Genomic DNA, 23,739 nt, shown 5'->3' with positions numbered 1-23,739 from the left:
TTGTTGTTTCTCCTGCCTTCAAGATGCATCACCAGAAGGGGGGTTTTCCGGTCTTTAAACAGGAAAAGCTCACTCTCGAGACCACTGCCGCACCACTTTAGTGGGTGAGTAAGCATTTTTTTAAATGATACAGCAACGGCAAAAGTTTTTCTGTTGGCTAGAGTTTCTCTTTACCCTTCCAATCCAGCAGCCACATGAGACCCAGCCTGTCACACAGTCGCAGCTGCAGGACCGCAGAGATCTTAGGAGAGCAGAATCTTCTCATTTACAGTCACAGGAAAAGGTTAAGTCTGTTTCGCTCATACATGCTGGCATTTGCATGCTCCCTCTAATCCATGGCCATCTGTATCAGCTTTGCACCAAGAACACAAGGCTGCATAGAAATAAAGCCATTAGAACACTGATTTGTAAAGATTTCCATCTGCTCGCGTTACAGCATGAAAAAGGTTTTGGGTTTAGTTTATTAAAGCAGCACATTTTTAAGAAACGTACCAGTCTTTATGTATTGTCTTCTGGAAGGGCTTGAAATGCATAAGCACCGTGTGGAGTGGATCCTTATTATATATTCACTTAAAAAGCAAACGTTCCTAAATGGTTCTTGTGTGGAAGCCCATTCCTGTTAGGATTCTGGCAGCTGGAATATCAACCTTTTGATTTACTATGTTAAAATAATGGGTTTTTTTTCAAATTCTGACTCATTTTCTCAAAATTTTGACTTAATATTTTCACAAAATTTGATTTATTTTCTTAAAAATTTGAGTTCTCAAAATCATGGCATACTTGCAGGTAATTTTAGCTTAATATCTCAATATAACAACTTATTTTCTCAGAATCTTACTCAGGATCTCAACATGCTTATGTTCTCAAATGTTTGACTTAATATCTAGAAATTGTTTTAATTTTCTTGAATGTTTGGCTTTTATTCTCCAAATGATGACTTATTTTCTCAAAATGCTACTTAATATAAAAAAAAGAAAATATTTTCTCTAAATTTTGATGGAGAAAATAATAAAAAAAAATTTCTTGAAAATTTTTGTTAGCATCTCGAAATGGCTACTTATCTAAACTTTGACAGGATGCTGGAATAATGACGTATTCTCAGAATTTATAATTAGTATCACAAAATAAAGACTCGTGTTTTCAGTGTTTTGATGTAACGTCTCGAAATAATCATTGATTTTAACAAAATGTGGACAGTGTATTGGAATAATTACTTATTTTCTCAAAACTTTGACTCAGCATCTGAAAATTTTGACTTATTGCCCTGAAACAATGCCTTACTTTTTTATTTAGTAAGTCCCAACATTTCGTTTTAAGACAATTTGTTTTAAGTCAAAATCTCAAGTTAATAAGTCAATTATTTGAGAACATATTTGAGGATAGTCATTTTTATGACATATTAAGCAGATTTTTAGCTAAAAACGAGTTTTAAGTCAAAATCTCAAGTTAATAAGTCAATTATTTGAGAACATATTTGAGGATAGTCATTTTTATGACATATTAAGCAGATTTTTTGCTAAAAACGAGTCATTATTTTGAGATACTAAGCCAAAATAAATACAGACTGCGGAAAAATGAAGGGGGAATTTTTTTTTCCTCTGTCTGGCTAGAGTGGGCTTCCATATTGTTGGCTTGGACAACAAAAACTTCGAAATGATACAGAACCTGCTTTTATACTGGTGATGTGTAGAACCGTCTAGGAATGGTTCCATCTGGCACTAAACCAGCAGAGAGATCACCTTTTCATCTCAACTCAGAGACATGCTTTATTCAGGAATGTGATGACAAAGCATGATGGATATCAGGGCCTGCAGGTCCGGGACATCTAATCTCATTTCTTTGATGTGCCATGAAGGGATTCAGACCCGCAACTTTGAGAGGAACCTGCCATTTGGTCAATACAGGGACCAGAACTTCGCCCATTGTTATCGGTATAGTTTTCCAGACGGAGAGGAACCCTGGGGTCTTTCATAGCATTCTAATGAGTTCATTTTAGCTTTATTTAGTGCCTGTCACTCTCATGAAGGACTGATGTTCTAACGGTGCATCTGTTTTATATTACAAGTAAGTGATTATAGAGTGAGTGTTATGAGTCATTATAGGTGTAGAAGTTTTAATAAGAGGTTTAATCCATTCAGCCTGTTCTATTATCTTAGATTAAGACCTGATTAGATTAGATGAGATTAGATTAGATTAGATTAGATTAGATTAGATTAGATTAGATTCAACTTTGTCATTTTGCAGAGTACAAGTTACAGAGCCCGTGAAATGCATTGAAGTGCAAAATAGAGTATTATTTACATATAAAGTGCAGGAAATGACATGAAAAAGTCATGCGTTTTAAACACTGTCCACTCACTGTCCACTCTATTAGACACTCCTACCTTGTCGGTCCACCTTGTAGATGTAAAGTCAGAGATGACAGCTCATCTGCTGCTGCACAGTTTGTGTTGGTCCTCCTCTAGTCCTTCATCAGTGGTCACAGGACGCTGTTGGCTGGATATTTTTGGTTCTTAGTCCAGCAGTGAGGTGTTGAAAAGCTCCAGCAGCACTGTTCTCTGATCCACTCAGACCAGCACAACACACACTAACACACCACCACCACATCAGTGTTACCGCAGTGCTGAGAATGATCCACCACCCAAATAGTACCTGCTCTGTGAGGGTCCATGGGGGTCCTGACCACTGAAGAACAGGGTAACAGAGTATCAGAGAAACAGATGGACTACAGTCTGTAACTGTAGAATTACAGAGTGCAGCTATACAGTAAGTGGAGCTGATAAAATGGACAATGAGCGTGTTATATGTAAATAATACTGCATAAAACAGACTCTGGTACAGATTCTGGTACAGTTATGTTCCCTGGCTAAAGGTACTGAGATGTACCCTTGAGGGAACCACCCCAGTGACCGTTTCAGAACAGTGACAATATGAAAACATTAAGATCCAGAGAAATCGGGACTCCTAACACCTGCTTGTCCACCAAAACTACCACCATCAGGTAGCTTTCCTCTCGGAGGAAGGGGAGAACATCTAGCTTCCACTATTGCTATCCGCAGTTCATCAATCCGTCATCAACGTTATATGAAATCAATGAAGGGTGGTCTCAGACCTCTGTGTGTGCACGAAGACACAGGTGCAGACCGTGGAATATATCCCCACGACTGAAAAGGCTCGAGCTACAGCTGACGCAGTATTTCTGAGGAGCAAATAAAAAGGAGCCAACCCGTCTTGGCCCGAACCCGCCGGAGTAATTCCCAGAAGCATGATGTGGCCGTATCTGCTCTTCAGCGCAGGCTGACTGACTGTGGCTTCTGCAGTTTGCTTGCAGACGGGTGTGAAGCAGGCCATGTGGTGACCTTGGGACGCTCTCCTCCACATGCCTCCCATTCTGTCCACACCTGCCTCGGCCCCGCTTTTCAAACGCCATTGTTTTATGAGGCTTTGTTGAATTTGCAATTCAATTATCCCGAAGCATAACTCGGGGACGGAGGATTCAGCTTGGGGAGACCTTGACGGCATTCAAGATCCTGCTCTTCATATATGTTTGAATAGAGACACAAATCCGTACAATGCAGAAACAGCCTTGGACGCACGGAGAGCCCTGTTCCTTATTGATAAAGACATTCGAATGGCGCATTTTTCATACCTTTGTGTTTCAGATTGAAGCGCTCTTGGTTGAAAGAAACAGAGAGAGACAGCGAGAGAGAGAGAGACAGAAAGACAGAGAGAGATTAAATGAATTAAGAAGTAGATATTACTTCATTTGAACACTTTTCGCACGTTGAGTTTTCCAACAGCGCCACCAAATGGCCATTGATGGCAGCACATATGCATTATGTAAAACATTATATTCCTTAAAGTTGTGCGCGTCATGTCATATATGTAAAACGTTATTCTCCCATTGATTCTTATAACCATGCCATATATTTCCCACCATATATCAGCTCTATATCTTTCCTACAGCGCCAATGCCGCATTCTATCCTGTGCAGTGCATCAGTGCCATCTGCAGGCCGAACGGGGAACGGCGCCAGGCCTTAATAAAACAATTTACAGTCTATATTTCTGCTTTTATCACGCCAGCAAAATGTTTACAGCTGTACATATTACGTTGGGGAAATCTCTGCCACATCCCACATCACTTCCCGCCCTGATAAATCCTGCTGCTGCTGTTTTGCGGAGACAGAGATTTATCTCGCTGATGAGCACTAAAGTCCTCCTCCATATGAGCGGAAAGGGCATTTTAAAATGAGTTCATAAACACCACTGAAGGCTCTCTTAAAGTTCACTCTAGTGTGATTTACACACAAAAACAGGCCGATTCTTACGATTTTCATTAAACGTGATGTATTTTGACACCGTGATATATAAGGAATGACACCGTCATTCTATGGAAATGTCCATTTTTGTGTCCCTCGTGTTTACAGATATATTAAACTTGAACAAGCATGTTAGGTTTACGATTTATTTAGATTTAAAAACAAAGCAATAAGCTCATTTAACAGTTACGCCCTCTTGATCCATCAATTCGGCAATATTGGTTGTTAAATCAATGATATTGAATTCCAAGCACCACAGTAAGAGCTCGTCCTCGCTCAAGTGTGAAGGCTGAGGCCATAATTTGAGGTAAAGAACCTGCTTTTCTGCTATTTTAACTACAATAATCTATGCGTGACTATAAAATGTGTGATTTGAATGACAAAGAAAACAAATGGCAGATAAATATAAGCTGTATAATGAAAGTCGTGGTCCCCACACTGTTAGAAATAAAGGTACCATGCAGGTACATGCGTCGTTCATCAAGGTACAAACAATGTCCCCTCAAAGGTGCAACAGCGGTTTTAAGGTCCAGTTGTGTACCTTAAAGAAGTTTTTCCTAGTGCAAAAGTAGACATTTGTATCTTTTTATAATCTGATGTTTTAAAACAGAACAATAAAATAAAAAGGCTGGAGACGAGACTTGGTGTGTCGAGTCAGTACAACTTAGAAAATATCATTTCAGTGGATTATGGTTCAGTTGTGTTCCCTGACTAAAGAGACTGAGATGTACCCCTGAGGGTCCCACCACAGTGACAAGAGGGGTCCTGCCCCAGTGACAGTGTCATACCTTTTTTGAGTGCAGGGGCCGTGTCCCTGGTGTCCCTGCATGACGAAAAGTCTCTTATTTTGAAATAAAAGTCGCACTGATGACGTCACTTGACTCCTTTTACCTGTTTTCATGGGATCCTATGAAGAAAATCACACGGTGAGTCCACTGTGTCTTTTCAGGTATCAGAGATTTTCTCATTCAGCTCCTGATTTCATATGAAGCTTTTAGCTGAAGTCACTGGTGTGACCGGCTATTTTCTGAGGTAATTGTAAAAAAAACAACACAAGTGGATTAAATAACAGATTTTAGTGGATGTTCCACGATGGGCAACATGCGGTTTGATGCTCAGTGATAAGTGCATTTTTCAAATGTCTCTGGTGTTTCCTTTCTTATGTGTAACACCAATGACGATCAGTAACACCAGTGACTCCTATGGAGAGATAAACGAGTGGACGGTTCTGTAGAATGGTGTGAAGAAGGCAGGTGTGGAGAGAATATGGGATAGCAGGCTTGATTCCAGGGTTTAGGAAGGTTACTTTATAAATGTGTTCTGGTACAAATTGTAATTCACCTGTTAGAAATATAAACTTTAAGCCAACATTGAAGGAAATGATACCTTGGAGAGTCGTCCTCTTGGAATTATAAAGTTCTGTCTGTGCTGAGATATTGAACTTCAAAGATTTTGCCTTCCAAATAGCAAACCTAATATGTTGAACATGCCTCCTTCACTGCCCTGCGATGTACTGGCTGCCCTGCAATGGACTGGCGACCTGTCCAGGGTGTATCCTGCCTTCCGCCCGATGACCGCTGGGATAGGCTCCAGCACCCCCCGTGACCCTGAGGGAGAAGCGGCTTAGAAAGCGGATGGATGGATGGATGGATGCCTCCTTCATACATGAACATGACAGACAGCCTAAATGTATTTGAAATGTACAATATCAAAATCCTATCAAATCTGGAAATTAGTCTTTTTGGAACAAGTTAAATTTAGAAGAACCTTCTGGTCATAAGAACTCACTTTCCGCTTGGAATTATGAGGGTCTTTCTGACAAAATATGAAAAGAAACAGTGATTTTTATGGGGAAAAAAACAGTTTATACTCGTAATTTTGTTTTGAAACATGCAGTTAGTGTAACAGAGTGTCTACATCATCAGATAAACTAAATGTTCTTATGACATTTTTATGGTATTGTTTGTATGACTTGTTTATTGTTCTAACAAATCTTTCTCGTTTTAGAGCAAACCAAATTTTTTAATTCAAAAAATATGAAATGGGATTGGACCTAAGTGCACATCGCACGGTTTTACCACTGTTCAAAGTAAATCATGTTGTTTACATTTACATAATTATCTGCTATTTTATGCCATTTCTCTCTATTGTTTCAACACTATTAGCTTATATTCCAGCAATAAAATGATCCTGTTTTACTTCCAAGCTCTACTTTAGGTCATTTTTACTTTTCTCTCTTGGGTTTATCATCCTGCTTTGATTTGTTATGGCTGGTGTTTACATCTGCACTTGCTTGTATCTGTATACATGTATTTTTAAAGATTTGAATTTCCCCAAATAACTACTAAAAGTACATTCTTCAAATGTTTATTTGTTTTGATTGCAGCACCAAAGTTGATCTGGAGAAGTAATGAAATGATTTTGTTTTATGTAAGACAAAAATAATGAACAGTGTAAAATAATGTTTAAAATATGACAAATACACCAAAGGCCAGAACCAGCCGAACCCACCAATCCAGCCCTTTTCCTGGAGAGCTAACTTCCTGCAGAGCCTAGATCAGGGGTCTTTAATTAAAATTCAGGTCCAGTTGGAGAAAATTTCCTCAAGCGAAGGTCCAGAACGTCATAATGTCTGATTTGCATTATGACTCAGTGTCATATACTGTTTACTGAAGTAGCCTAGTAGGAATATTAACATCTTATACAGTCAAACACCTGAATATCAGACCAAATAAAGTCCAGTTCAGTCACATTTCAACAACATTTACTGTCAGTTTTCTTTTTTTGGAGCAATGAAATAAACCGGCTCACTTTCTTCTCTGACTGCTGTTTCTCGCCTCGTTCCTTCCCTGTGTGGTGTCAGTCACTCCAGTCTCAGTGCGCATAATAATGCACAGATCTGATTGGCTGAGTAGCGTCACATGATATTTACAACACATGTGATTGGTCTGTGAGTCTCCCGGGCCACTGAAACTACCGTAAAGGCTAGAAAAGTTACGCCGATCAAACTAGGGCCAAACCATCGAAATTACATACAGTAATTCTCCATAGTTTATCAGTTACAGGTTCACAAAGGATAGCGTCTGGGTCCGGACTCGGACCGCGGTCTGCCTATTAGTGACCTCTGGCCTAGCTCCAACCACAATGTGCACCTGCTGCTCCACCTAATCAACAGCTTCTCATTGGCTGGATCAGATGTATTAGAGAAGAAACAGAGTAAACTCTGTGGGAAAGTATCTCTCCAGGACCAGATTTGGAGGCCACTGCACCACACTATCCCAACCAGCACCATCCCTTTGTCCAAGATAATGATTCAGCAACTAGTTAGAAGGATATTTTATGCAGACCATCAGAGAAAATGTGAAGTTATTTATATATGAAGGCTTTATTTGCTAAAAACCAACACAGACATCAAAATAAAGGCAAAAACAAATAAACGATGCACTGGGATTTGATGTGTTGGTGTGTTAGCTTTTCCTCGAGGAAGTCCAGTATTCACAGTTCTGGCCACGTTTGTCTAATCAGTCCTTCATTACATTAAATCAGGTGTGCTGCTGATGGAACTGACATACAAGCAATGACTGGAACTGCATCGAGGGGAAGAGGAAAGATGGGAACAAGAGTATTGTTAACATATAATTATAACAAGAAATTAGTCCGATTTGTTTAATGGATTTGTCTTTATTCGAATGTTCTACAGCATTTTAACAAGCAAAACACAGGCATAAGCGGTCATTTTGTTTTTATTTTTAGATTTTTTGAATATTTTTAAAAATATTTGTGCAAAACTGATCTTTTTTTTTTTTTGGTCAAGCAACCCCCTCAAATAAAAACGTAAACTTTGTTTCCTGCACTAACCAGCAGAATAAGTTGTAAATAATGTGACAACTTACCCCGCAGGTGGGGTTAAATGTGACAAACTGAGAGGTTTGTTGTAATATTCACTGTAAAAAAAAATTTTTTTAAAGTGTTATATTTAAAAAAAAGTTTGAAAGTTTATGCACCCCTGTGTTAAATGATTTTCTGAGGGAAAATACGTGAACATATCCTCTCCAGTGAAGGCATTTCTGCATATTTCAAAGCAATTTATCTATATATATATATATATTTATAGCATTTCTTACTATTTATTATCAGAAATAAAAAAAAGAAAATAGAAAAATGTGACCTGTGCACAAGTTGCAGTTGTTTTTTTTTCTGATATGTTAAATTCAGCAAAACAAATAGAAGCTGTGCGGTAAAATCTGCAGAAAAAGTCATATTCATTCATATTTTGCTGCTTGTGGAATGTGCGTTAACTTATTCTCACTTAGAAAATCAACAATGTCATCCAGCCAGGGGTGCCTAAACTTTAGCACAAGACTGAGTGTATGTGAGTACAGTGCAGGGAACTTGCATCAGCTGTTCATTCATTTTCACAAATAAAAACAGAGGAATGAAATGACACTAAGCTTCTTGACTGTACATCACAATAGCAGTAGTGCTCATGCTCCTCAGTTGAAGTGGACAGTAGAGTAGATGGTCGAGTCACTGGTACCTGGTGTCTGTGTAAATGAGACAGGAGATTAGATGCATGCACCAGGAAACATGGATAGAGTTGATTATTCTACCTAACAGACGCCTGGTATCTCAGTATTAAAGCAATATTATTAGTACAGATTAGATTTCCATGCATCTCCTGTAAGAATACTTATGCGCCAGTTATAAAATCTAAAATATGATGTACGTACGTTCTTTCTGGGATTCCCACCGGCTCCTGGAAAAGATTGTAATGCCATTTAGAACATCACTGCGGGACCTACAGTAGCTACTGTATCGCTTATTATGTAAAACAGTACAAAGACCCACTGACAGGAGCAGAAAAGTGTAATCCACTCTAATCCGATCTCCAGGCTTACCATCACAGACTTCCAGAACAGTGACGGTGGCATAGTGAAGCTCCTCTTCTTCCTCCTCTGCTTTTGCCATGGCAACGTGACCACCACCTAGAGGTAGAATGGCTGCTAGTATGAGATGCAACAATGTTTAGACCTACACTACCACACAAAAGTTTTCAATGTTTTTGATAATGTTTCACCCGCCTCTTTCAGAAACACCTACCCTGTGCCTCCACTAACTGGCCACTTTATTAGAAACACCTATCTTGTACTTCCACTAACTGGCCACTTTATTAGAAACACCTATCTTGTACTTCCACTAGCTGGCCACTTTATTAGAAACACCTATCTTGTACTTCCACTAACTGGCCACTTTATTAGAAACACCTACCTCAGACTTTCACTAACTGGCCACTTTATTAGAAACACCTATCTTGTACTTCCACTAACTGGCCACTTTATTAGAAACACCTACCTCAGACTTTCACTAACTGGCCACTTTATTAGAAACACCTACCTCAGACTTTCACTAACTGGCCACTTTATTAGAAACACCTATCTTGTACTTCCACTAACTGGCCACTTTATTAGAAACACCTATCTTGTACTTCCACTAACTGGCCACTTTATTAGAAACACCTATCTTGTACTTCCACTAACTGGCCACTTTATTAGAAACACCTATCTTGTACTTCCACTAGCTGGCCACTTTATTAGAAACACCTATCTTGTACTTCCACTAACTGGCCACTTTATTAGAAACACCTACCTCAGACTTTCACTAACTGGCCACTTTATTAGAAACACCTATCTTGTGTTTCCACTCAATGGCCACTTTATTAGAAACACCTATCTTGTACTTCCACTAACTGGCCACTTTATAAGAAACACCTATCTTGTACTTCCACTAACTGGCCACTTTATTAGAAACTCCTATCTTGTGTTTCCACTCAATGGCCACTTTATAAGAAACACCTATCTTGTACTTCCACTAACTGCCCACTTTATTAGAAACACCTATCTTGTGTTTCCACTCAATGGCCACTTTATTAGAAACACCTACCTTGTACTTCCACTAACTGGCCACTTTATTAGAAACACCTACCTCAGACTTTCACTAACTGGCCACTTTATTAGAAACACTTATCTTGTGTTTCCACTAACTGGCCACTTTATTAGAAACACCTATCTTGTGTTTCCACTCAATGGCCACTTTATTAGAAACACCTATCTTGTACTTCCACTAACTGGCCACTTTATAAGAAACACCTATCTTGTACTTCCACTAACTGGCCACTTTATTAGAAACTCCTATCTTGTACTTCCACTAACTGGCCACTTTATAAGAAACACCTACCTTGTACTTCCACTAACTGGCCACTTTATTAGAAACACCTATCTTGTACTTCCACTAACTGGCCACTTTATTAGAAACACTTATCTTGTACTTCCACTAACTGGCCACTTTATTAGAAACACCTATCTTGTGTTTCCACTCACTGGCCACTTTATTAGAAACACCTACCTTGTACTTCCACTAACTGGCCACTTTATTAGAAACACCTACATCAGACTTTCACTAACTGGCCACTTTATTAGAAACACTTATCTTGTGTTTCCACTAACTGGCCACTTTATTAGAAACACCTATCTTGTGTTTCCACTCAATGGCCACTTTATTAGAAACACCTATCTTGTGTTTCCACTCACTGGCCACTTTATTAGAAACACCCACCTTGTACTTCCACTCACTGGCCACTTTATAAGAAACACCTACCTTGTACTTCCACTAACTGGCCACTTTATTAGAAACACTTATCTTGTGTTTCCACTAACTGGCCACTTTATTAGAAACTCCTATCTTGTGTTTCCACTCACTGGCCACTTTATTAGAAACTCCTATCTTGTGTTTCCACTAACTGGCCACTTTATTAGAAACACCTATCTTGTGTTTCCACTCACTGGCCACTTTATTAGAAACACCTATCTTGTATTTCCACTCACTGGCCACTTTATTAGAAACTCCTATCTTGTGTTTCCACTAACTGGCCACTTTATTAGAAACTCCTATCTTGTATTTCCACTCACTGGCCACTTTATTAGAAACTCCTATCTTGTATTTCCACTCACTGGCCACTTTATTAGAAACTCCTATCTTGTGTTTCCACTAACTGGCCACTTTATTAGAAACTCCTATCTTGTGTTTCCACTCACTGGCCACTTTATTAGAAACTCCTATCTTGTATTTCCACTCCCTGGTACAGGCCAAAAGGTAAGTTTATATGTTTTAATCAATATTTCAAGAATTTCAGTGAACAAAAACGTATTATATGATAAATAATGTCCCTTAAATTCAAACCTCATTTCCAGAAGATTTGAGACATTTTATAAAATGCACTGAAAACAAAAATCAGTGATTTTTTTAATTCTCTTGAACAAAAGCAATGCTTTTTCTAAGTCAAACACGAGAAATATAGTACATAATCCACTAAACTGGGGCACAAAATATCAGTAGATAGTTGGAAATTAGTGCCTCTTTTAGTAAATCTGCCCCATAGTGGACACGTTGCTGTCACTAAATTGTCCGCCAGTTATTTTACTTGACTTAAAAATGACCTAAAACAGGTAAAAATGTTTGGAAGTCAGTTAAATAGTCTTACAACAATCTCTACAGGAGAAATATTAGGTATATTGACTGGATTTAAGATCATTTTACTTGACAAGGTATTACTTTTTGCAGTGTAAAGGTTTGAAACCCGTGAAGTTGAACTGGGTGAGCATATTTGAACCACTTTATAGAAGCATCTGCAAACAAATTGGTTATATATTACTGAAAACACTGATTCCAAACTTCCACAATCCATTGGTTCCAAATGGTATGTATAGTACATATGCACTGGTAGTTCTGTGTACATTAACACTGTAAGCAAGTGATACCTCTGTTCACGTAAGTAAGAGCTGGATCAGAAAGGCCTGGATCTGCTTTTATTCCAGTCCTTGGTGGGCTACCTACAGTAAAATATACATGAACAGGGACACAGAGATATTCACAACATTCAGACCATCAGCAGGCATTACATTATGACCTCCTTCTTTCTACGCTCATTGTCCATTAACTAACTACTGTAGAACTACAAAGTGCACCTATAATAGTAAGTGGAGCTGATAAAATGGACAAAGGTCCATTATAGAGATGAGGTGCTTACCGGCTGCTGACTTTCTCCGAAAGTAAAACAGCAGAGCTCCCAGCAAGATGACCACACACGCGGCCACAGCACACGCCGCGATGATCACAGCGCGCAGGCTGCTGCCCTCCACTACACCATCTCCTGCAAAGATACAGTAAAGCCAGCCAGTCAGCCAGTGCAACGACACGAGTCAGCACATTACCATAACCACAAACATTTTCAAGCTTTTCCTGTTATCTTCTTGTGAAAGGAAACAGGGAGTGCTTTACTGAGCCAGTATGAACAGCATGTGTGAAGAGCTTGACCTTGTCTTGTGAGCGTGTTGAGGCGTCAGTGCAGTATCATGCTATTCATGCATCTACACTATGTGGCCAAAAGTATGTGGACACTTTGTGACATCCGTGATATCCGTATATTTGTTAGGTTTCACTATTCGCGCGCTTGATTTAACATAATGAAGCACTGGTTAGTCCCGGGGCCGTCAACCCAAACGTTACGGAGAGCCATTTTTGGGAGCCATATTTCCACGTCCAGTTTATTGAAGTAACGTTTCACCACCTTGGCTGTAAATATGTCTCAGTATGTGCTAATGATCTAGTGTAGGCTAGAAAATACAACATAAACAAAAATCCAGACTTACTTTGCTCTGCTTTGAGTTTTAGCACAGCTGCATTTTTCTCACATCTCTGGCAGGAAACTTTTCCACAAAAGTAGCATAGTTTCTGGTAAAATGTCTCTCAACATTTGACTTTTTTATGAGGTTTTTTGTTTGAATTTTCCTGCTTCACCTTATATGGAGGACATATATGAGGACAGCTGCGAAGATCATCGGGGTCTCTCTCCCCTCCATCATGGACATCTACACCATACGTTGTATCCGGAAAACCCACTAGCATTGTGGACGACCCCGTCCATCCCTCACACAGACTTTTTTCACTGCTGCCATCTGGCAGAAGGTACCGGAGCATCCATGCCACCACTGCCAGACTCTGCAACAGCTTTATTCCTCAAGCAATCAGGTTTTTAAACTCACAAGGACTGAGCTAACCCCACCACCCCCCACCCCCCCACACGCACACTCCACACACACAACTCTTTTGATGCTCTACCTGCACTATCTGGCACATTGCTGCTACACTGTGTTTTCATTGGTTTACTCGGGTTTTTCTACATCAGTAACTGCTGTGCTTATGTCTGTCATCTGACTGCGTGACTCACAGATCACAGCATGTTAAATATCTCTGCACCTTATTCCACGACCTCACGTCCAGAATGAGTGCTGTGTTGGTGCTGCACTGTCCTGTCTGTTTACTGTGTCTAATGTCTGTTTAATTCATCGTATTTATTGTTTCTAGCTTAATTTTTTGTTTGCACACGATGTCTGCACGTTCACACTTTGTACTTTTTGTTCCTTGTTGCGCCGTGTTGCTCCTGGAGGAACGCAATTTCACTCCACTGTGTACTTGTACAGAGACGGAATCACAATAAAAGCCTCTTGACTTGACTTGACTTGACCCTACACTATACCAGTAAGAGTCCTTGGGCAAGACACCTAACACTACCTTCTCTTACCTGTGTAAACTGATCTGGATAAGAGCGTCTGCCCAGTGCCGTGAATGTAAACGCTATTCTGTGCTTTTACCTGACGGTGGCGTTTCTGTAAATGTTGAGAGGAGGCGGAGTTTTATCGGGGCCAGTGCTCGGAGTGTGCTGTCATTGAACAGGGCACACTGCCACAGGAGCTGCCCCTCAGAGAGGCTCTTCAGAGTCACACTGAGGGTCCTCTTGCTGCCTGTCAGGGCGTCCTGTTTGACCCACACTGCCCGGTTCCCCTCCATCCTCAGCCAGGCTAGGGTCACTCGGTCAGCCCCCTCGGATACCTCACAAGTCAGAACCACTGACTGATTCCTGAACGCACCAGGAGGCTCTGCAGAGACTTAAGTCACCAGATCCAGAACATGAGAACAAGACTTTGATATAAACTGGTCAATTCAATGTGAATGTTCGGGTTACGCACCTCTGACAGTGTGGAGTCTTACAATTGAATAGTTGGTTTGATTGTCCGCAACACACGTATATGCTCCACTGTAGTTGAACCTCACAGGTGAGACGTGAAAGATGAGCTCCTGTCCATGGTAGGATCTGGACGTACGTTTCCCAGGTTCAATCGGTCCATTAACGGTAGTATTTTTTCCCTTTTCTGCAGTGATCATTATCAGTTCTGGATGGTTTAGCTGCCACCTTATCCTTCCGTAAAATTTCTCTGACTTGCAGATGAGCGCTAAATCGCTGCTGTTGGAGGTCTCGCGGTACAGAGTAAAAGTCTTTTTGGAGTACGTATCTAGAAAGACATCAATCACAGAAGGTAGGGTTTAGCTATGTTGATTTTAATGTGGTGGTTGGTTAGTGTAGTGGTTAACACCTTTGCCTTCTACGCTGTAGACTGGGGTTCAATCCCCGACAAGGGCAAGCACCCTACACTATACCAATAAGGGTCCTTGGGCAAGACTCCTAACACCGCCTTGGCCTACTTGTGTAAAATGATCAAATTGTAAGTCGCTCTGGATAAGAGCGTCAGCCAAATGCCATAAATGTAATATAAGCCATCTTGGAGCATATATGGATGTGCGTTCTAATCTTGATATTCTAATGTACATAAAAGTAAATTAACAGATAGTTTTATTTTATTTGTCTGCAAAGATTTGAAAACACCCCTGGTCAAAATGTTTCGTTGATTTTGTAAGTGAAAATAAGACTCATCCTCCATGGGACAAACAGAAATATGGCTAATGTTAGTGGACAATTCTTTAAAATATTGGAAAAACATGAAATCTAAACTTTTACACAGCTCACTTTTTTAATGTTTTATGTTTTCCTCAATATGTTTAGCAAATAAACAGTAACTTCATTAACACGTGCAGACGTGTGTTCTCTGTAGAGGATGTGTTCACTTACTTCCAAAACATCCAATTTAACCAGGAGTGCACCAACTTTTTCAACTGTAGTTGTCACTATTATAGTCGGAGTCACACTAGATTGTTGCAGTTTGCATCAACTTATAAAATAGTTGTGGCGAAGGATGGATTGGAGGACTGGAGATGGAAAAATTCCTCCATGTAGCTGCAGTTAGTAAGAAAATCCAGCCTAGACTAGCATGGCTGGTCACCAGCAAAAACAGCATATGTTATGTTTTGGATGATGATATGCTGGTCAGCAGAAATGGAAGTTCCCCAACAAAACCATCATATCGGTGTTGGAACAAAACCTTGGCCCTCTAAAATATTAACTCTCCAGCAGAAGTAAAAAAGCTTAAATGGAAGGTAATGGAACAGGAGCATGCTTATTTTTTCTACAGTAAACTTACCTTAAATGCACTGCCACAGTAAATCTCATGCTACCTTAAAATCATTGCTACTTTAAACCCTCTACTCCCTTAAATTCAATGCCTCCTTAATTCCACTGCTACCTTAAATCCACTGCTACCTTAAATCCACTGCCACCTTAAATTCACCGACACCTTAAATGCACTGCCACCTTAAATTTACTGATCCCTTTAATCCACTGCCACCTTATATCTCCTGCTAGCTGAAATTTGATGCTACCTTAAATATACTGCTACCGTAAAACCACTGATCCCTTATATCCAATGCAAAACAAAATACAAGACAAAAACAATCAAATTTTGTAAACATGTCAGAGGGTTAAAAAAAACTAGGAAAACCTCCTTTTAATGATGAATCTTGAAAGTGGGAAAGACTTTTGAAAAATTACAAGTGACAGATACATGAAGATGGGCTGCTTGCAATGGGCTGCCATGCCTGGAAATGTAAAAGGGATGCAAAATTGTGATTCTATTAAATCAGTAAGGCTGTAACATGCAATGCTGCTCTGTTAAATGCTCATTTTAGGCTGGAATGCCCCCTTAAGGTGTTTGTGTTTTGAAGTGGCAAAGTAGAATTATACAGTTTATTAACAGATCATTAAAGGGAGCATGTTATCACAAATAACATCCTGACTGTGATGACAGCCCCTGCCCATTTGTCTCAAAATGAATAGCGTCCTTTTGATGAGCTCTAATAATGCTTAATATGCCGTTGTCTAAAACCTGTTAAACGTAACTGCCCCTGGAGGGTAGGCAAGGTTTGGTTGAATCTGCAGTGGTATAAAATGACTTTAAAGCAGCCTAATTACACAGTGCTGATCTTTCTCTGTCCAAACTGCTTTGACTGCTGATTTCAGTGTATGTCATGTGGCAGCATCAGCACGAACCTCAAAACACGCAGTAACGTCAGAGTTCAATTCTATAATATGACTTAAATTCTACATCCATCTACTTACAAGAGGCACAGATCAAGCAGAGGTACTGAAGTCAAGTAATGCTCTCTCCACCCTCTTAATCCTAAATACGTTATTCAAATATTGATTATGGATCAGTTCAGTCTCAGTTAGTCCAATCAGAAATAGTGGGAATTTTATCTGTAGGCAGGTTTATAACCTGGGTGAGAGAATTTTATGGTCATAGTGACAAATATTACATTTTCCCAGTTAAGATTAATTAAATTCAGTATTAGTTTTCATTAAAAGCTTAAATAGCTTTCCCTCAGTTTCCTCTTGGTCAGATCTGCTCCTTCCACTACCCTCTATCAACTCTGCTCTTTCAGCCCTGTCAGTCTCCTTGAACTTCTCTCTCTCTCTCTCTCTCTCTCTCTCTCTCTCAGAGCAGAGCAGAGCAGAGACCCTCCCCACGTGTCATATTTCTGGCAAGTAGTTATGACGTCTGATATGCTTAACTTACAACTTACTTCTGATATGACTGGCTGAGCTGGGGGTTCCACTTTTCACCTTTCATGTCCACTTTACATTAGTAAATCTCTGGTAGCACCGCAGAGGTAGTGCTGCATTGGAGCCACAGGGGCATCTTCCCAAGGTCATCATCCACTGCTCTAGAGTCCAGTGGCGGCGCTTTACTCCACTGCATTCCACGCTCTGCATTGCACTTGGTGATGTAAGGCTTGGATGCAGCTGCTCGGCCATGGAAACCCATTCCATGAAGCTCTCTACGCTGTTCTTGAGCTGGTCTGAAGGCCACATGAAGTTTGGAGGTCTGTAGCGATGGACTCTGCAGAAAGTCGGTGACCTCTGCGCACTATGCCCCTCAGCATCCGCTGACCGCTCTGTCATTTTACGTGGCCGACCACTTCGTGGCTGAGCTGCTGTCGTTCCCAATCGTTTCCACTTTGTTATAATCCCACTGACAGTGGACTGTGGAATATTTAGTAGTGAGGAAATTTCACAACTGGACTTGCTGCACAGGTGGCGTCCGATCACGGTACCACGCTGGAATTCACTGAGCTCCTGAGAGCGACCCATTCTTTCACTAATGTCTGTAGAAGCAGTCTGCAGGCCTAGGGGCTCGGCTTTATACACCTGTGGCCGTGGAAGTGACTGGAACATCTAAATTCAATGAGGCCTGATCTTAGACCAGTGTGCTAAAGATAAATAAATTCCAGTGAGCGAGATGCTTTCCATTCCGGAAAAGCAAGAGGATAACAAGTGTTTCTCCACTTTGTTTCAGGAGCTGACACTTTAGAACTCTTTCACTCACAACTTGGATCTCAGTAACTCAGTTTAAGCTGATTTTGAAGATGTAGCTCTACACAAGACAAACTTCTAAACAAATGTGCATCATGTCTTCAAGTGCCAAAAAAACCTCCTTCCCTCCTCACAGATCAAGCAAACAGTGTCACTGGGCTACAGTCCATTTTGGAAAAACTAAAGAAAAGAGTTTCAAAAGCTGAAACTGCTTTCATGCAGACTAGAACACCTCTCAAGCAATCCGATTGTGCAGTCACATCTAACTGTTGCATAATATATTCTGATAAATGTGCTTAACACTATACTCACATTCTGACACACTGACTGTTTGGTTCCCACACATCTGTTCCTTTCCGTTCTGCTTCAGTTTGCAGGTGTATGTTCCCTGACTCTGCTGGTCGACGCTGTGTAGGATGATGTAGGCGGTGTTGTTGAGGAACAGGGTGGTGTTAGACGTGGGAGCTCCTTCTCTCTCCCACTGCAGAGTGAAGGATTCTGGGAGACTGGCCACTACACAGCTCAGTGTGACATCGGTTCCACGCTGGGCTTTGGGCGCATTTCCTGTATAAATACATGTTTTTTGCAAACGCCACATGTTACTTGTCACATACGTGTACAAAAGGAATGTGAAATACACACAACAGCATAAAACATATGCGAGGAAACATCTGCAAGAGGTATTTCAACATGTTTACCAACAGTGACAAAAGTACAGTGTGGCTGCTACTATAGTTTTTAGCTACCCAACACGCTTTTGCCCATGTTTGTAGGTAAAAGGATGTTATATAGTGTTAGAAACCACATTATTGGGCTCCTGAGTGGCACGATCATCTAAGCTTTGGCCGTATCATCAGGAGATCGCAAGTTCCATCCATGGTGATGATACAGCCATCTGTAGCCTGGAGTCCAAGAGAGCACAATTGGCCTCGCTCTCTCTGGGTGGGTAGCGTGGCCCCCCCTTCTCCCCCCCATCACTCAGCGTGGTGATAGTCAACGCTTTCCTCCGAGCGCGTTCGGCTGTCCAATGGCGTTGCGTGAGCGGCAGTTCATAAACAAGCAGTGGCTGGTTTCACAGGTCTTGGAGGAAGCCTGTGCTGCCTTCACCTTTGCGTTGATAACATCGTGTGATTGGGGGAGTCCTAACTAGGGGGTGGCATGGGAGACAACTAAACTGGGCAGAAAATTGGGTAAAATAAAATAAAAAAGGGAACCACATTATCTCAGTCTATTCGAGATTATATAACAACTGGACACAATTTGAGTCACATCTGTTACCAATATGTTAATTGGTAAGGTGGGGTTATTTGTTACTTGGTAGTCTCACGTGGCTAAATGTGACCTCATAACAAGAAAAACTGAAAATAAAATTTAGAAACTAATTCAATGCTTCATGAAAGTGGAACTTGAAGTAGGTATGGTGGTATGATGGTATGATCAACACTGTCCATCAGACAACAACCATGTCGTTAGCCCATGGATGTAATGTAAGTTAGCATGGCTGAAAAGACCCCCAAAAATCTCCGATTAAGCTTGTAGATATTTCACTTTTGAGGAGAATATGTTACATATGGTAAATATAAACATTAACTCTGACCATGGAAAACGTTTCCATTATGATAGTACTGTGCTAGGTAGCTTGTTTGCTAGACAGCTTGTTGGAGAAGAGTCTTGAGAACCACTGCTTTATGAACTAGGAAAAACTGGAGAGCCACTTCATATTTTCCACGTGATTTATACCTACAGCACTGTGCAAAAGTCAGAGACCACCCTGCATTTATTTAATTTCTAGTCAAAACAGCAATTATGTAGAGATATTTCTGAGGGGAGTTTATATAAGATGGCATGAGTAAGGAGAAGGACAAAGGAAAAATAGTGAAAATACAGAAAAGTAAAAAAAGATGGAACTCTTAACAACCATGCAAGACCCGTTAGACCACCAAAACTACCACCATTAGGTGAACAGCACTTAAAGCTTTGATCTCTGAGAGAGAGGAGAACATCAAGCTGCTTCAGATCTGAAAACATCCACAGGGGTTTCTGTCCATCCTTCCACTGGGAGAAGACCACTCGGCGCTGTGGGTCTGAAAGGATGTGTAGCTGATCGAGAAGAACCTCACTGAGAAAAGGAGACGGACACACCAAACAAAGAAGCTGAACGATGGACTGACCACCCCAGAGTCCAGACCTCAACACCACTGAATGTGGTGGGGAAATACTTTGATCACTAGAAGGAGGAAATGCAACTTCTAAAACTGAACTTTGGTGGTGTGGAAAACATTCCTACAGATTTCTTGAAGGATGATGTCTGATAAACTGTCTTGAGCTCACCAGAGTATGTTTTAGAATGTTCATTGTCTTAAAAGAACATGAAATATGTGATCTGATTGGACTGCAAGGCTACAAAAGCCAAAGTACCTCTCAATATGAGACCCTCAGACTTTGGTCATGAAATAAGGGAAGGCCTCAAAGTGAAACTGAGCTATTTATGCATATAATACAGAGGATGTCTGTCTTTAAGTGTTATACTGAGTGCAGAAGTCTTTATGTATACACCATCACACAAAGTCACCATTAGCAGTAGAACCACGTACCTGTGGGCTGTATGAACATCGAGATCTGGAGTTTGTCATGTTGGCAACTGATGGCATCTGAGAGAGCGGATATAAAAGAAACCAAGTGAAATGAACTTTGTTAAACACACACACACACACACACACACACACACACACACACACACACACACACACACACACACAGTCGAAGGCACATAAGCCGCTTATCATTCTGGGTCGCAGGGTTGCTAAAAACACACTTTAATAAATATTATGGCTAATAGAACACCTGGGCTTATTAACTGTTTTGTCCCTACTCCTGTAATTATATCTGTAATTATTTTGATTATTCTGATGACTATTTAACAATAATTAATTAAATTTAGGCCAAGCAATTAAAGTGGACTTATAATGATAATAACTAAAGATTAATTATGTAGATGTAATTAGCATTTTTTTGCTACATTATGAGGGAAAAAAAAATCATACAGTTGGGTGGGGTCAGTCAGGCTCTGTTTGGGTCAGTCAGGCTCTGTTTTGGTCATTTTAGAGAAAATGAAAGGAGTATATGTTATGCATTATTATCATGCACGATTACCGGCTAATCATTACACTGAGAGGGAAGATTTTTATGTGATCAAATTATTCAATGGTTAATAAAATAAATAAATACCTAAATTAATGCACATACTGGAATAAAGTTGATTTAGCAAAATGTAAATAAAAACAGAATGCAATGATATGCAAATCATTTAAACCCTATATTTAATTAAAGCAAAGAGAACATATTAAATGGTGAAGCTAAGAAATGTTATTGATTTTTGAAACATACTGTCTTTGCCCATTTTGAATTTGATGCCAGCAACACATCTCAAAAACGATGGGACAGGGGCCACAAAAGACTGGTAAATTTGTGCAATGCTAAAAAAAATTGCATATACATGTCTCACAACTAATTAGGTTAACTGGCAACAGTTTAGCATGACTGGGTATAAAGAAGTATCCCAGAGAGGCTGAGTCGTTCAGAAGTAAAGACAGGAAGGGGTTCACTACTCTATGAAAAACTGTGCAGGTAAATCGTTTCTCAATGTAAAACAGCAAAGAACTTCATTTTTCATTTTCATTTTTTCATCATCTATGGTACATAATGTCATTAAACGATTCAGAGAGTCTGATGAAATCTCTGTATGTAAGGGACACGGCCAAAAAACAGAATTTGCTGGCTGTGATCTTTGGGCCCTCAGGCGGTACTGCATTAAAAACAGACAGTTCTGTAGTGGGAATCACTGCATGAGCTCAAAACCAACTGTCGGTGAACTGCATCCACAAATGCAAGGTAAAACTCAACCATGCAAACAAGAAACCATATATAAACAAGATCCAGAAACGCTGCCGCCTTCTCTGGGCCCAAGCTTGTTTAAGATGGACTGAGTGGAAAAGTGTCTTGTGTTCCGACAAATCAATAATTGAAATTCGTTTGGGAAATTGTAGATGCTGCATCCTGCAGTCGATGGAGGAGAGGGACCATCTGGCTTGTTATCAGCGCATAGTTCAAAATCAAGCATCTATGGATAGTTTTGGGATGCATTAGTGCACATACCTTGGGTGACTTTTAAAGGCACTGTTAATGCTGAAAGATATATACGGGGTTTGGAGCAATACTGCCATCCTGTTGTCGTCTTTTTCAGAGAAGGACTTGCTTACTTCAGCAAGACAATGCCAAACTACAATCTGTACATATTACAGCAGCATAGCTCTATAAAAGTGTCTGGGTGCTAAACAGGCCTGCCTGCAGTCCGGACCTGAATATGATGAATAAGAATATGATGAAGAAGGTCCTGAACTGTTGAGCAGCTGAAATTCAATATTAAGCAGAAATTAGGAAAACATCTCACTTTCACAACTACAGCAGTTGGTTTACTCCGTTTATAAACATGACTACAGCATTCAGTTTTCTCTTTTTGTAAGTGTTGCATATTTTCATTAAAAGTTTATCCCAGCTTGATCATTTCTAATGAAGCCAGCATGAAGTATGGCAAATTTTTGTCAAATTCATTGTTGTGCTTGATTATTTCGGCATAAATGGGCGCAAGCAAGTATTCGTGGCAGCAGTCTTTGTTACAGTTGGATGAATAGATACTATTTCGTTTTAAACCCCAGGAATACATCACATATGTCATCACCCCATGCGTGACACTAAAGTAAATTTCTGTAAGACTCACCTTCAGCTTGACTTCTGCAGCAGAATATAGATATCAAAATGAAAAAAGTCCACGACACGAGGGACATGACTGCTCAGCAATTTTTCTTTCTTTCTACAATATTTCTTGCTAAATTTGACTTACAGGAAATGAAAGTGAGATTTGGCTGTTAAATATCAATAAAAGGAAGTACTGTGAACTCAGTCTTGCAAGGAGCTTAAAACACCTGCTCCCTGAGAAATGAATGAAGAATTCAGTCCTTGAGATGTAAACATAACCAGGGCTCATGATGCCAGTGAGCCAACACACGTCTTCGAAGGCAAAATCTGCATTATGATGAAGATGGGATGATCGTGGTAGATAGTTTACTTACATCCTCGAAAGACACGTCCTTCACGCAGTTTCAATCAAGTTCTCTTTGAATTCTCTTTCGATGCCCTCACAAGTGTCAGATTTATCCGTTCAAGAAAGGCACTGTGGAGACCGCCAACCCAAATCTGATTTTTGGCATATCAAGATTGTATCCAGATTGGTTTTTGATAGTGTGGACAGCAAATTAGTACATGAAATCAGATTTTTGCAAATCTGATCCAAAACAGCTTTGAAATGCAATTCCAATCATATTTTTATAGATGCGTCCCAGTTGGGATTACTCTACTATACGAGTCAAGTCTTGATTTTCTGAGGTGCAAGTTCAAGTCCCTGGGGTCTCTGGGACAGGGTTGAGAGTGTTACTTTAAAATATATCAGGGTACAGATTACGGATTATCCTTTGAGAAATGTAACTGTAACCTAATCCAGAGGAATCCTATGTGAAAGTAACGTAATCTGATTCCTTTTCATTACTTTTGGACTACTTTTCTTTTTAATGTCTTAGAATGAAAAACAAGAGGGAAAGAATTTAGCTTACACGGCACACAGGAGAACCCCACTGTTATGGGAAACAAAAATGGCAGATTATTGACTAGTTCATTGTCCGCAGTTGTGATGAACTACAAAAAAAGC

The 23,739-nt window shown here is 40.1% G+C and overlaps 1 protein-coding gene across 2 annotated transcripts; it reads right to left on the bottom strand.

Moving 5' to 3' along the window:
• Positions 1-8,526: 8,526 nt before the first annotated feature.
• On the bottom strand, positions 8,527-22,843 carry LOC108430474. Of its 2 annotated transcripts, XM_017702978.2 has the most exons (10): positions 22,756-22,843; positions 20,573-20,629; positions 18,291-18,542; positions 14,404-14,727; positions 14,029-14,322; positions 12,405-12,527; positions 12,136-12,207; positions 9,220-9,306; positions 9,052-9,077; positions 8,527-8,865 (listed from the first exon to the last, which is right to left on the bottom strand). In XM_017702978.2, exons 1-10 carry the CDS (start codon positions 22,820-22,822, stop codon positions 8,815-8,817), a joined length of 1,353 nt encoding a protein of 450 aa, XP_017558467.1. In that variant the 5' UTR covers positions 22,823-22,843; the 3' UTR covers positions 8,527-8,814. The 2 variants fall into 2 exon arrangements, with proteins under 2 accessions (XP_017558467.1, XP_017558465.1); XM_017702976.2 differs by having other exon boundaries at positions 8,527-9,077.
• Positions 22,844-23,739: the final 896 nt, after the last annotated feature.

This window comes from Pygocentrus nattereri, chromosome 6 (assembly GCF_015220715.1).
Source record: "Pygocentrus nattereri isolate fPygNat1 chromosome 6, fPygNat1.pri, whole genome shotgun sequence".
Taxonomy (NCBI): domain Eukaryota; kingdom Metazoa; phylum Chordata; class Actinopteri; order Characiformes; family Serrasalmidae; genus Pygocentrus; species Pygocentrus nattereri.
The sequence above is the reverse complement of the archived record's forward strand: the minus strand, read 5'-3'. Positions and strand labels throughout refer to the sequence as shown.

What these genes read in the sequence shown, in the direction of transcription:
- LOC108430474 (XM_017702976.2), bottom strand. Translation starts at nt 22,822, where the DNA reads ATGTCCCTCGTGTCGTGGACTTTTTTCATTTTGATATCTATATTCTGC. An exon ending in CTGCAGAAGTCAAGCTGAAG is followed by an intron (nt 20,630 to 22,755) that starts GTGAGTCTTACA and finishes CCGCTCTCTCAG; the next exon opens with ATGCCATCAGTTGCCAACAT. An exon ending in TACAGAAACGCCACCGTCAG is followed by an intron (nt 12,528 to 14,028) that starts GTAAAAGCACAG and finishes GTATCTTTGCAG; the next exon opens with GAGATGGTGTAGTGGAGGGC.